At 43.2% G+C, this 14,886-nt stretch overlaps 1 protein-coding gene across 4 annotated transcripts in view; it reads left to right on the top strand.

Annotated features, from left to right (window-relative positions):
- Window positions 1-9,100: 9,100 nt before the first annotated feature.
- DPF3 (double PHD fingers 3) overlaps window positions 9,101-14,886 on the top strand; it is a 220,091-nt gene continuing 214,305 nt past the window's right edge. For all 4 annotated transcript variants that reach the window (XR_012668954.1, XR_012668955.1, XR_012668953.1 and 1 more), the window contains exon 1: window positions 9,101-9,175. Coding sequence is in view for 1 of the 4 variants with exons in the window: in XM_075129660.1 (XP_074985761.1) it covers window positions 9,144-9,175 (32 nt within the window). In the remaining 3 variants the exon portion in view is untranslated. The remainder of the gene's footprint in view (window positions 9,176-14,886) is intronic.

Below are 14,886 nucleotides of genomic sequence, written 5' to 3'. Positions count from 1 at the left end.
AAGAATTTTGTGAAATTTGTTGGAAGTTGATTCAATTTTGCAGGATTTGAGACAAAACATTTATTTCAAAAATGTTCCAGAATATCTTTTTTGGGAAATAATTTTTTTTAATCCCTCTTCCTCCTCTCTTTGACAATAAAATGCAAAGCAAAAATATTAATAATGTCCAGGTGTCCTTCACCCCACACTTTTTCATTTGTTTTTGACAAAAATGTATTTTTTGATTGGATAGTTTTTTGGAAAAATTTAGACTAGCTGTAGCAGAACGTGAAGCTAGTAATATTTCAGTCCTATATATATTCTGCAAAAATAAACATTTTGGACCACAGTATAACATGGCTGTTTTCCTTGCTTGTGTTAACGGAAAAAAAATAATAAACAAGCGGCAAACTGGAAAAAAAATGGTGGTGTTTTCTCAAGCTCTGCCCACGACCTAAGGCTTCAACCGCCATCACTTCCACCCACTCATGATGCCAAATGAAATATCAGTCTCAACAAATTGAGCATGTCTTCATAACATCTTCATCATCACTCTCCTTTCTTATATGCAGTGATATTGATGCTTATTTCAGAGTTAACACCCCATTGAGATGAAAGGGCCAATTTATACTTCTGAGAGCTATTGTTTAAACCTGCTTGCACATTCAGACCATGTCTATGCTGCAGGGACTATAGCTGCATAGCTGGTGCTGTAACTACACCAGCATAACCATGTAGCATAGATGCAGACTGGAGCAACAAGAAGGGTTTTTTCCCAGTGTGGCAGGAAATTCACCTCCTTGAGCAGTGATAGTTAGGTTTATGGAAGCATTCTTACATTTACCTAGCTGTGTCTACACTGGGGGTTAGGTTGGCATAGCTGTGGCACTCAGGGGTGTGGGTTTTTCGCACTTGTGAGAGCCATAGCTATGTTGACCTAAGTTTTAAGTGTAGGTCAGGTCTCAGAATTTATCTTCACAAACACAAGGGCTAAATAACTTATTTAAAAATTAAATAATAATAATAATTAATAATACCCGGCTTTAAATAGAGCTTTTCAGCAGTAGATCTCAAAGTGCTTCACAGAGGTGGTCAGTAAATTTACCAGGATCCTATGACTGCAGAGGTGTTAAGGGGGTCACTCTACCTTGAAAGGTCCATTGCGATATGTGCGCTCTGCTTATGCTAAACAATCTGTTCCACCTTGCATGTTGCTGTGACACTGAAAGTACCTTTCCCAGACCTGAAGAAGAGTTCTGTGTGGCTCAAAAGCTTGTCTCTCTCGCCAACAGAATTTGGTTCAATTAAAGATATCACCTCAACCACCTTGTCTCTCTACCAAGGTTAAAGCATGGTTACCTAACATGGTTATGAAATGTACTTTTCTATTCACACAGGCAAACGGAAGTCATGTTATAATATTCTTGGGCCACAACCATGTTTAAAAAGAGTTACAGCTGCATATAGGTAGTGTCTCAGGCTCCACCTACATCACAGTTGTAATTAGACTTGTCAGAATTTAATTTGTATCTTTTATCATATCAATGGATAATATCGATGTTTATTTCAAAGAATTTTTTATTTGTATTGTTTTACATTTTCACAATTATGGGGAAAGGATGGGGGGGTTAGATGATAATTATTTAATGACAGTAGGTGTTGAGATTCAAAAAGTTAAAGCTTTATAACCCTTAACACAGAAATTGTCAACAGCACATGTCAAAATATTCAAAGTACATATCCTTAAATTGAACATTAATAAGTTCTCAAACAGCATTTTTCTTTTCCTATCTGTATATTTTGATTACTGTTGATGGAAATATTTTTTTCAGTGAAGTGACTGTTTACCAACATTTACTGATAAAAATACAATCCTTCCAGCTACAATGGTGGCAGGAGACCAGGTTGCCTCATGTCTACCCCATGACCTTATTAAAATCTAATTAAAAATTATAGGGAAGACAGAACCTAACTGTAATCCTGGACAGTGTAAATCTTTTGTCTGGAGATGAGAACACAATTAAATCCCCATCTATACTACAAATTTGATCATGTTTATATCTCGGTCAGAGAACAAATGTGGTCCCCTGATTTGGTTATTGCTGTGCCGTAGACAGGGTCTTCTTTACCTATCTCAGAGGGGTGATATGAAGATTTATTAGTTAATGCTGAAGATGGAAAGCACAAGGTATTATAATCTGATAGTACTACACCACTCCATTTACTACTGTAAAGTTTCTGTGTTCTTATAGGACAGTTTGGAATAATTTAGTTTTCCCAAGTGTGACTCTTTGCATATCTTATTCGTAAAGGTGTTCCTACCAATCATTTATAAAAATACCTCAACTTTAGCAGGGCATGCTGAATACACCAGTGGCCAGGCTAAGAGGGGCATTCAGTGCATTATTAAAGTGGAGATAGACCTGAACCAGAACCGGAGATCTGAGACATCCCTCCTCTCCCCAGGCTTTGGGAAACTTCAGCCTGAGATCTGAATTCAGATGTGAACTTTGCAGCACTTTCTCAGCTTTATTTGAACAACCCATTTTTAAACTAAAGGGACCTAAATCTGATCCTCCTGGGGTGGATGTAAATCAGGAGTAACTAAGTTGGAGAACCAGTGGGGTGATATTGGCATAAAACTATGTGAGATTAGAATCAGGCCTCATGTGTGTTGAATAAATCTTGCTAGACTTACAGGCATTCAACACATGTTGTTACAATGGAGGGAATTTTGCCTTTTAAAGAAAAGATTGCAGGTCACCTTTTGAGAATGTGACTCCTGAAGTAGTAAAGAATGAATCCTTGGTGCTGATTATACTTCATCCATGCAGCTCTGCAGTTACCCTTGTTCTGCTGACTATATAAGATTTGGGTGATGTGTTTGTAGAGGGTGTTGAGTCTGGAACTTTGACACTCTGATATCTTTCTCTCTTTGAGTTAACTGAACTACTGGTGGAGATCAAAGAAAATGGGGAGGAGGACTGACAAGGAACAGTGCATGCAAGATGTCTGCAGAGCTTTAAATAAATAAAAAGGGGTTAAGATCCTCAATCAGTTACAGAATATCTGTAGACATGGGGCCCTGTTTTGCAAACACAGAGCTGCACCTAAAGTTGAGAACTTCCATGCATGGAGCACTCTTACAGGCTTAGGTCCTTACAAAGCACTGTCCATATCAAATCCACATATTACAAATATAATTGTGTGCTACTGATCACACCTTAGATTGTTACAGCTGAAATAATGTTTTAGCTCTAGTAGCTTTTTTCCATTTTTATCTATTAGTTTGCCTTTTGCATTTTCTTCAGCCTGAAAAATTAAACAGGCAGGTCAGTTTCACTTCAGTTTCTAGTTGACTTCACTTTCCAGTTCTCAAGCAGTTGTCTTTATGTTCCCAACTTTGCTGAGGAGCGTATAAGTAAAAATCTCAACAAACTCCATTAAAACTCAAAAAAGAGAGACAAATAAGGAATCTATTTCAAAAGGGTGAAACTCACCCATGATGCACTGCACTCCCAGAAAAAAGTAGGCCCTGCATATACGCGGTGCAGGGTGATCAGGAGCCCATGTGTCCCCTACGCTACACAGAAAGGAGCACTGCACTGGCCCCATGGAGACCAGTGCAGAGAAGTCTGAAATGGGGGTAGGTCAGAGGAGTAGTCACAGGAGTCAACAGTCCAGTGGCTGCTACGGCCCCATCACCTACGCAACCGGTATGGAGGACCTACAGCTGCTGTTCTGCGGCAGGGGTGGGACGTGTTGCTCATCAGCCCTGATTTGAAGGGGTGGGTTTCTCCTCTTCAAGCCCTTCACATTCCATCCACATAGAACCTGAATACTCAGGCTTTGTAGTGGGTAGAACAAGATTTTATTAAAAAAAAACAATGCAACAAACCCAACCTGCTCCTCCCACCCCCGCATCACCACCAAGTTTTGCTGAGGGTCTTGTGCAGCATGCATGAGTTTTACCCTACACGAATAGATTCATTATTTTTTTCTCTCTTTCTTAAGTTTTAATGCAGTTGTTTAGGTTTTTATTTGTTCCCTGTACTGCTGGGGAGCATATACCTACCTACTTTATAACATTAAATATTTTAAAAGCATTTCCATCTTCTAGCAATCTCCCTGCTGTGATTTAGGTGGCTTTGAGTGATGTCATCAGCTCTTAAGTGGGGATCATAGAACCCTGAATTCAGGACTTGGTGGGTTAATAAATGAGAAAATGTGTGTATTTTGGTCTTGATTCTCCACTGATTCTCCAAATCGGCAGTAACAACTGATCAGTGGAGTCACACTGGTATAAAACCAATGTTCGTGAGAGAAGACTGGGTCCCAAAAATTTCATTCACATGTAATCAGTTAATGATGAAGGTTGTGTGTGTGCTAATGGGAATAAAATTGGAATCCATAATAGTGTGATGTAAAGGTTTTATGAGCATGAGTTTGTGGTAGTCACATTACTCACACGAAGTGAAGCCACAAGTAAATTGTTTAGGTCATTTCAAACACAGGTCTATAAAACCTATCTCCCACACCATACCATCATGTATTTTTATGACATTACACGTTACTAGACAATCTATTTTAGAAATGTTTTAGAGTTAAAAAATTATTGATACAATTTTTATATCCTGCCAGTAAAGCTTGATGCCTTAGTTACTATGGGCCAGATTCTCCATTTCTCTGGTATTGCAAAGTTGCCCCCAAGCTGCATACAGAGATCCTTGAGTGGCATAACACTACTGTAGTTATTCCTATGCCACGCCCTTCTTCTGACCATTGGCATATGGCAGCGGTGGCCAAATGTACTGACTTTCTGAGCTGCACAAGTTCGCAAGCTGGGGCACACCTGCCGGGGCTTGGGGCTTCAGCCCTGCAGCAGGTGGGTGGAGCTAGGTGATTCTGCCCTGCGGGGACGGGGTCTCAGGGCTTCAGCCCCATCTGTTGCGCCTGCTGAGGCTCGGGACTTCCGCCCCGTGGGAGGCACCTGCCAGGTCTCGGAACTCCACCCCAGTAGGAAGGAGGGTCTCGGGGCTTCAGCCCCGTGGGTCGCGCCTGCTGAGCCTTGGGGCTTCAGCCCTGCAAGAGGCACCTGCTGGGGCTTGGGGCTCCAGCTCAGTCGGAAGGGAGGTCTTGGGGCTTCATCCCTGCAGAGTGCACCTGTTGGGGCTTCAGCCCCATTCCTGGGAAACCCTGAGTCCTGGCAGGTGTGCCCTGTGCGGGTGAAGCCCTGACACCTGGTGGGCAGAAGCCCCAAGCCCCACCACCCTGCTGCAGGGCAGAAGCCCTGAGTGCCCCTCCCCCCCTAAGTCTGATAGGTGGAGAATGGGGGGCTCTGCAAGCTGCACTTTAATTGTAAAAGAGCCGCGGCTTGGCTACCCCTTGCATATGGGGAATGGTAGGGGAAAAGAGGGTGCGTCAAGGGTTTTTCTTATGCCCAGATGATGGTTGGCTGCTGTAACAGCCCAGATGGTTGGGATTGATGGCAGCTAGTATAAATTAGAGGCTGGGACTGGCCTAGCATCTGAATGGCCTAAGGATCAGGGGAGCACCAAGATAGTTTCAAACTTTGCAACTTCTTCCCTACCCAGCGTCACCAAGAGCTTATTGCCCACAGGTCATGCGCCCATGAGTCCAACTGTACAGGGCCCAAAGAGACTCATTAAACTTCTAAAGATGACCTAAACTAGCTTTTGTATACTTTAAAAATGTCATCATTTACAGTACACTATCATAGGACTTACCATTGTTTGGAGTGAGTGTTGGTGTCTCCCCTTCCCAGTGGCATCAATCTCCAACTTCTATCACTGCAGGTCTAGGAGATATTGGGCTTATTTTCTTTTATATAGAGAAAAATTGTCTGTTGTCCATCCTGGGCCTCAGGCCAATATATTAAATATATTAAAATTAGGTTAAAACTAGAAGAAGAATCAAAATAGATCAATATATTCCTCATATCTGTAGGATGGGTGGCTGTAGGTCTGGAAGCAAAGTTGTAACTTTGTGGGAGGAAGTACTACATTTTGGGAAGAGAAAGACAAAACATTTCTGGAGCAGGTTTGTTTAACTCAGTGGTTCTCAACCAGGTGTATGCGTATCCCTGGGGTATGTAGAGGTCTTCAAGGGGTACATTAACTCATCTAGATATTTGCCTAGTTTTACAACAGGCTACATAAAGCACTCGCGAAGTTGGTACAAACTAAAATTTCATACAGTGACTTGTTTATGCTGCTCTATATACTATACACTGAAATGTAAGTACAATATTTATATTCCAGTTGATTTATTTTATAATAATATGGTAAAAATAAGAAAGTAAGCAAATTTTCAGTTATAGTGTGCTGTGTCACTTTTTTGTATTTTTATGTCTGATTTTAAAAGCAAATCTTTTTTAAAAGAGATATAACTTGGGGGTACGCAAGACAAATCAGAATCCTGAAAGGGGTACAGTAATCTGGAAAGGTTGAGAGACATTTTAAGTAAAATAACAGCTGTCTGAAGTTGCTCAGGGACTGGGAATGTTACAATAAATTCTGCGGAGATGGATTAGGGAGCACAATACAACTGAGGCAGTGAAAGGACACAATAAGTTCTTTATGCACATAGCTTTGCAATTTATCCCATGGTTATAAAATGTATCATGGTGCTGCAGTTTACCACATGGTGCTGCAGTTTACCTTCATGCATCTGGTACCCAGTGTTCCCTCTACTTTTTCCCGTGCATGTGCAGAATGAATTTTGTTATGATGTGTCATACATCACCTCCATATTGGTGCACATAACAAAATTCATGTGTTGGGGGTGGGGCTAAGGGGTTTGGAATATGGGAGGGGGCTCACGGCTGGGTTAGAGGTTTGGAGTGCAGAAAGTGTGGGGAAAGGACTCCGGCTGGGGTGCAGGCTCTGGGGTGGGGCTGAGGATGAGGGGCTCAGGGCTTTGGCAGAGGGTTGGGGTGCGGGGTGTGGACTCCAGCTGGGGGTGCGGGCTCTGGAGTGGGGTCAGGGATGACGAGTTTGGGGTGCAGGCTTCCCCAGGGCTACAGAAGGGAGAGCAGACTCCCACCAGCTCTCTCTCCGTGCAGCAACACCTGGGCTGGCGGGAAGAGGTGCCTCTCCCTCCTGTGGCGCTTAATAGGACTGTTGCGCGGCCGTGTGGCGTAGAGGGAATTTAGTGGTACGCATCGGTTTATAAAAATAAATGTTATATAACCAAATCTATGCCCATCTAGTGATAATTGTGACCTTTCTGTGTGGCAGTTCATGGCCAGTAAGAATTTTTCTGTGGTAGTGGAGATAGAACCAATATTCTCCTATCATTTGACCTAAAGGAGAATGTCTTTCAGCAAGATAAAGCCTATGACACACAGTTAAGCAGTTCTGATGCCCTCTAGCATAGGTCATTGGTACCTGAACATGTTATTCTGTTCATTTCTCCCTTTCTCTCATGGAGTATGTCACCCATGCGTTTAAAAAAAGTTTGCAGTTGACTTTTTCTGTGGCCAACAGGAAAGTGTCAAACATGAGGATCCTAAGTCACATCCAGTGCCACCTGGGCCATTATTATATTAAATACTATTATAAGAAGCTTTGGCCTCTTTGGCCCCTTTCTTAATTCAGCCCTCTGTTCCAGAAGTGCTGCTGTCTCAAACCTCTTTTGACACCCGAACAGATCACAAAACACTGATACTTCCAACTGTCTGGGTTCTGAATGATTGAAATCAAAGGGCCACGATCCTTATTCTCCTCTCCCTTATACTGGCTTTACACCAGTATAATTTAATTCACTTCACTTGAGTTTCTCTAGATATTTATTGGTGTGACGAGAGAAGAATCAGGCCTATGTTTCCTTATTTGTGGTTAGGGGATGCCTGAAGGAAGGGAGATCTTTGAGAGGTAGAGAAATGTTGTAAGGCAAAGCCTGCACTAATATCAAACAGGAAGAAACTTCTTAGGTCTGAGTCTGAACTTGATTATATTAGATTAACGCTGGTGTAACTTCACTGATTTCAGTGGAGTTACTTCTGATTTACAGTGGTGTGAGATCAGAATTAGCCACGTCTCGAGCGTCACCTCATGCTGGATAATTCATTTGCAAACTCTTTTAATTAGTCACAGGTAAACTCTGACTTCCTGGAGTTGGTGCCTCTCCCAGAAATGGACTCTTAACTACAGCTGTATCTGTTCCAGAACTCTTGACTCCAAGTTCCTCTGCTACCATGCAAGTAGGTGTCATATGAAACATAGGTTAAAATCCTTCCCCCTCCCTCTCTCCATGCTGAAAGATCAAAGGCCCAGGTCTCAACATGCTAGACAAGACAATCACTTCAGAAGTTGCTTTGTGGGAAAAACAGAAAACAGGCAGGCAGGCAGTTTGGCCACTGTGCATTATGTAACCAGTGCACTGGCTGCAGGAGCTGGATGACTGACATTGAGAAATTCCTAGGGGAGGGGGAGAGGGTGCTGCCCTGGAGTCACTGTAAGCGCCAGCAGTTCCAAGCAACCTGAAGGGGAAAGTGGCTTTCGGTAAAAGGAAACAAATTGGGAATAATAACAATAAAGCTGGAAAATATGCTGCAGTACCAAATGTCAGTACACATGTCATTTATTTTCCTGATGAAATGGCATGCATCCAACCCTTGCACATGAACAAGGGGGCATGCCATTTGGGAAATGAAAGGCAGCCACAGCAATACAAAAAGACAATGTATTTTCCCTCATTCCTTTCTCTCGATTTCTTGACATTAAAAGCCAGATAACTCCAAAGAGTCTTGTGCTCCTCATCCTAGATCCCTAAATCTAGTTCGGTATGGTGACAGCCCCTTGGATGGGTTTCAGAGGAACAGCCATGTTAGTCTGTATTCGCAAAAAGAAAAGGAGTACTTGTGGCACCTTAGAGACTAACCAATTTATTTGAGCATGAGCTTTCGTGAGCTACAGCTTGGATGTGTTACTGCCCCTTTAAGACCTGCTCTCTTCCAGTTCCACAGAAAGGGAGTGACCTCTGGGCTTTGACAGCTCCCCTAATAACTAGTCCAGCCCAGGCTCCGCCCACAGCGCCGGATTGGGCAGCGGGCCGGTATCCCATCCTCTGATTGGCTGGGCGCTTCCCCTAAGCGAACCTTTAGAACTCTGAGACACAATATTCTGTTACATTGTAGCAAAATGGCGACTGTCATTCACAACCCCCTGAAAGCGTAAGTAGGAATCAAAAATGTACATATTCCGCGTGGTTTAAATATGAAAAAAGGCGCCTTTCCGATGCTGCTGCCTGCCTGAGCCCGGTGCCTCCAGCCTCCCAGCTGATCTCTCCTCCCTCCCTCTTTCCTTTCTGAGCTCCTCTCTTTTTGTGCAACACACACAGACGTCTTGCGCTGAAATTAACGAGAAGAAATTGTTACATTTGTGTTGTGATTAATTGGCTGGCCGGGAGGAAGAGAGATTTGAGTTCTGAAGGGGAGGATGGCAGCGGGGTTTCTTGCAGCTCTTGGGGCTGCGTGGATCTTGGAAAGAGCAAGATCCTGCAGGACCCCTGAGGGGGGGCTCGCACTTGACAGAGTCCCGAGCCTGACGTCCGGGCAGGCTCCCCGGCTACCAACCCCGTGTCCAAGGGAGAGGGATCAGTCCTGGGAATCGGGGGCATAATTATCGGTTTTGCAGTGCTCCGACAGCAATTCGGAGTTTTCTTTTGCAAACCTTCTTGGAGTTGGGATGACTTGAAGAGGGGGAAAGAATCAGCCCCAGCGTTTGCTGGCTCTGTAGCAAAGGGGGTTGCACCGCTCGTTTCCTAGCAGGGCAGCAGGGCAACAGGGGCATTGCAATTACACTTCGGTTTGTGTGCGAGGAAGAGAGAAGCCGGACTTGCGTGAAATGAATGACTCGGGGTCACTGATGGTTGATTTTTAGGCAGGAAGTCTAGAGAGCTCTTTGCGTACGGGAGGTTTTCGCTTTTAAAAGTAGCAACGAGAGTTGATTGTGTTTCCATCTTTGGATGGACACACTGATTACCGAAATCTGCCCGGATGTAAGGGCAGAATTTGGCCAACTGTTTGCGAGGCGATATAGGAAGAGAGGAAGGGGGCAGGTGCCTCTGCTACAGAAATGTGCTGGGTTCTCCGGTCTTGAAGTAAGGCAGATGTAAGAGGGGCACACAGTCATCTTTCGCTGGATCAGGTCCCTCATTTCCTCATGCTCCGCTGCACACACCGTTAATCCCGCAAGGCAGTAGGAAGAGTGGGATTTGGCACCGTATGTGGGGAGAGAAGGGGCTGTCTCAACCTTTTAAAATGACTTCTGTGCTAGGGGGCAGCTCTTGCTAATAATGCAAGATGCTCATAATGCAAGAAAGCAGAGTACCTGGTGGAGACACTTCATCTGTACTTTCTAGTCACACCGAGTGGGCGCTTTTATCCGTTTGAGTTTTTAGAGATGTAATGCAGACTTTGAGCTGTGTCCTTTCAATTAAACTCGCTCCGATTGGAGTTGGAAAAATACTTGGAGTTTTTTTTCCCAGGGATTCCTGCTGCTGTCTCTGTGCTGTGCAGCAATCTGGAGGGAAGGAAAGCTTTACACTGGGAGGGGGCACACAGCTGGCATATTTACATCACTCTTTCTCCATCTTGGCATCAAACGTTTTCTTACATTAAATATTCTTTCATTTAGTAAATTGTAAAAAATCTGTTGAGAAGGGGGAAGTGCCGTTAGAACAGTGTTATCAAAGGAGTAGATGTCTTTTGGAAAAAAAGAAGACCACCCCCGGTGAATATATATGGATTATACAATGTTCCACCAATCAGCGTGCATATTTTATAGTTGTCCCAGTGAGAACAACTTATTAACATTCTCTCCGCACCCCACCCCCCCGCATTCTGCTGCTTTAATCATTTTATTTTTCAATTTAAAAAATAAATATGTTAGATCCTTCATTGTTGCCAATTTAACTGCATGGAAACAATATAGGTAACTATACAATAGGTTTTGTTATATGTGTAGAGAGACAAGGTGGGGGGAAGTAATATCTTTTATTGGACCAACTTCTGTCCTGCTTGTGTGTTGTGTGAAATGCCGTGTATATTTGTGTGACTATGTAAATACTAATAACAAAGGAGGTTGCTTTTCTTTCGGGAAAGTCGTTCGTTTGGTGTTGGAAGGTGAGCTTCCCAGGCATCCGATCAGTCTCGTGTCGCGTGGCGCCGGATGGTGTGTGTGTGTGAGTGTGAGTGTGTGTGCGCGGAGAGCGAAGGGAAGCTTGATTCTACTCTTGCTTACATGGGTGCAAATGAGGAGTAACTCCACATGGTGGTAAGCCCGTGTGAGAGTGTCGAGGACGGGAGACGAGGGGAGGGGATTTGAACGTGGGCTAGCCCTTTCTGAACGACGTTATGATGTATTGTGTTAGCGGTTCACTTTTTGTAATTGTGGTACATGTACCATTCACACCTGTGATTTATATCTCCGTACTAAATCCTGCCTCGTTTGTACTTATAGTTAAATTCTTTCGAAGCCCAGTCCTGTTCCCAGTGAAGTCAATGGGAGCAGGAGCAGGTCTGATATAATTAGCCCCCTATTCCTCCCCCTCCCTCTGGGGTGAGAAGAGAGGAAACAATAGACCTCAAGTGCAGGGTTTGCTTTTCTCTGTGAGCCTTTTAAAGTACCAATGCTGGGTAGGGGAAACAGGACTGTTACTGGCTGGCTGACACCATCTGTCTTTTTTTTTTTTTTTGGAACAACTTGTTTAATAAAACATTCTATTTCCATTTATTCTTACAACTTGCTGATCAGGAAACAATACACAAGTAAATAAATTATGCAAGGGATAAATTAGGACAAAAGCATTAAGACACATAATGGGGGGCGAGGGGGGGGAGGGAAGGATGCATTGCACAGTGTTTTATCCTCATGTGTCCTTCCTGACAATGAAAGGGAGCTGAATGACATTTGCATTTCCTCTGTCTGCGTTTTGATTGTGTCTCAAAAAAAGAAAAAAGACACGCCCCCTAGAGAAACTGGCCATATAAAGGTTTCGCTCTGATGGGGGACAATGTAGATCTTATATAGATTGAAATACTAGCTCAGGTATTGTGAAATGCCCTGTGTGTTTTTGTTTATTTATGTATGTATGTAGAATATTCTTTTCGCTCCAGTATATAGACACTTACATTGCTCTGTTTATACTATACTAGTTCTCATGGGATAATATTTTCCAGTGTACCTGAATATCTGGTGTAAATACATGACATTGCATAGCTCAGGGCTGGGTCCCTTTATAATGACCAGTGACTCTTTACATTACCATTGCCTCTTTCTCTGTCTACTCTCCTTTTTCCATTGCTTGATCACTTTGGATGTCTCCATCTCTTCTCTGTCCTCCTCTCCTCTATTTGCTTCTCTGATCCAATCAACCTGACATGACTCCCATTGTTTCTGCCATTTAACACCTTGTTGTTTGCCAACATGGTGCTACAGGCAGAAATATTGCAGGTCTGAGTTCATCAGATCATAAAGAGAAGGCAGCAGGTGTCTGGATAAACACATTGTCCTGGCTCAACAAAACAGTCATATTCAGAAACCATCAGTGGATAGTGGTGTGTTTTAAATTCAAGTTTTTTTAAGCAGCCTTCTGTTGTGTGTCTATATCTCTCTATATTTTTTCCTATCTCATTCTCTGCTTTTAAGGCACACATCTTATTCTAATAGATATGAGATGCATGGATGTATGGAAGGCGGAAATATTGTAGAATAACACTTTAAATCACTTAAAATGTCATTCAGCTGTCTCAATGTGCTTTACAAACACTAACAATTAAACTCACAACACCTCTGTGAAGTACTGTTATCTCCATTGTACAGAAGGGTAAACTGAGGCAAAGTGCGCTTAAGAAACTTCCCAAGTTCACACAGCAAGTCTGTGCTAGAGCTAGAGCTCAGAAAACTTGACTTCCATTCCTTTGTGTTCTCTCCACATTCTGATGTACATATGCTGCCATAATGTATTTAATGTAATTAAGATCTTGTCATTTAAAAAGTCTTATTCAGAAGCAGAGCTGATTTTTTTTCTCCACTATCTTTACTCCAACAGCTGAATTTTATTTCAGATGATCAATTAAACACATTAACTGGTGCATATGTTAACTGAGCTGCTGCCTTTTTTTGCTTGAGACTTGCTCACACTGTAATTCTGGATCTGTATCTCCCAAAGAGCAGTGATTTCCTTTGGATAGCATGGACTCAGAATAGCAATGCCAATGCAAACTCTCCCCTTCCACTGCCCAGCTCAAGACCTAGAGAGCCTACCACTGGGATGACGGGGTAGTTCAGTTTCTGTTGTTGGGGATAATTCATTCGCCCGCTGAGGATATTCTTATAATGGATTTTGTGATATGGAAACTTGTTAGGGAGGAACTGATCTGGAATCACAAACCTATTTCATACAGACCACAGAACAGCTCTTGGATGACAATTACTTTTGGTCACTTACGACTTTGGATTGAATTCAACTTGTGACTGAGAGCTGAAGGGCTCTGTATCCCATTATCATTCCTTGAATCAACCCAAAATTGTGATTCAGTGCGGATGAGGTCCAATTTCTTGCATGTTGTTGCATAGCCATCTGGTTGCTAGTTTTAAATATTAAAACGAAATCATAGTGCACAACGCTCCTTTCAGCAGCTGTTAACCATACAAAAGGCTGGACAGTTGGATGGAAAGTTCATGCTTCAGTTTTGACAAGTTAAATGAAGGTGATTTGAACGGGGCAGGGGAAGGCAGAATCGCATTTTGATGGCAAGGTGGTTGTGTTCATAAAATCACTTGATCAAAATCTCTAAGAGTCTTGTGTGGCTTCTGTCGTGTTTGAAGTCAGGTAAAAACAGAAACATGCCCAAGTGTGACGTCTTTCAGGCTGAAGCTGCCATTCTCGCTGCGATGCTTTCTACCATACCGCAGCTCTGGCCTTCTGATAACATGATAGATGAATGTAGCTGCGATGTGTCTGGGGAAACATGGGAATAAAAATAAAGCGGGTTAGAGGATAAACAAAAAAAGCCCTGATATGAAAACCCAAGGATATGCTGGGTTAATGTGGGAGACCTGATAAATGAGAGTTATGGCATTTTCTTTGGTTGCATGAGTGACTTGTGCACGATTACTTGTTGCAGTGCTTTTGTAATTTGTTTTGCTGGCATTCCAGTCTTTCACAGTCTGTCAGGTTGTATGGATGGATGGAGCTGGCATCATAAAATTATCACTGAAAAAAGCTTTTTGAAGCCTGTTACTTGTGGTGTTCATGCATTTGAAAACAATGGGTCATATGGGAGGTAGAGTGGGTAAGAGGAGCTAATGCCCTGGACTTGTTGGGTGTGAGAAAATGTCAGAGTTAGGGGTTCATTTTCAGAGTGCACCTACTGGAATACTTGCGCTCGGGGGGGCAATGATCTTCATTTTCATTGTGCTAGGTGCCAGGGCTGTGATCGCCTTCTGCAATCTGTCAGCAATGCCTGGGTACATGGTGGTACCACCAGACAGCACGTTGTGGGCGTACAGGTCTTTACGGATAGCCACATCGCACTTCATGATGGAGTTGAAGGTAGTTTCATGGATGCCACAGGATTCCATACCCCAGAAAGATGGCTGGAAGAGGGCTTCTGGGCACCTGAACCTCTTATTGCCAATGGTGATCACCTGACCATCAGGGAGCTCATAGCTCTTCTCCAGGGAAGAGCTAGAGGCAGTGGTGGCCGTCTCCTGTTCGAAGTCCAGGGCAACGTAGCACAGCTTTTCCTTGATGTCACGCACGATTTCCCTTTCGGCTGCGGTGGAGTAGATCCACAACAACTGTTAAATGGGCTTAAAATGATAAAAGTTTACTATAGCCTATACAATGACCCAGAAGACTAAAGAGAACGGCATT

Source organism: Caretta caretta, chromosome 6, assembly GCF_965140235.1.
Source record: "Caretta caretta isolate rCarCar2 chromosome 6, rCarCar1.hap1, whole genome shotgun sequence".
In the NCBI taxonomy this organism is placed as follows: domain Eukaryota; kingdom Metazoa; phylum Chordata; order Testudines; family Cheloniidae; genus Caretta; species Caretta caretta.
This window is presented reverse-complemented; position numbering and strand designations above follow the sequence as displayed.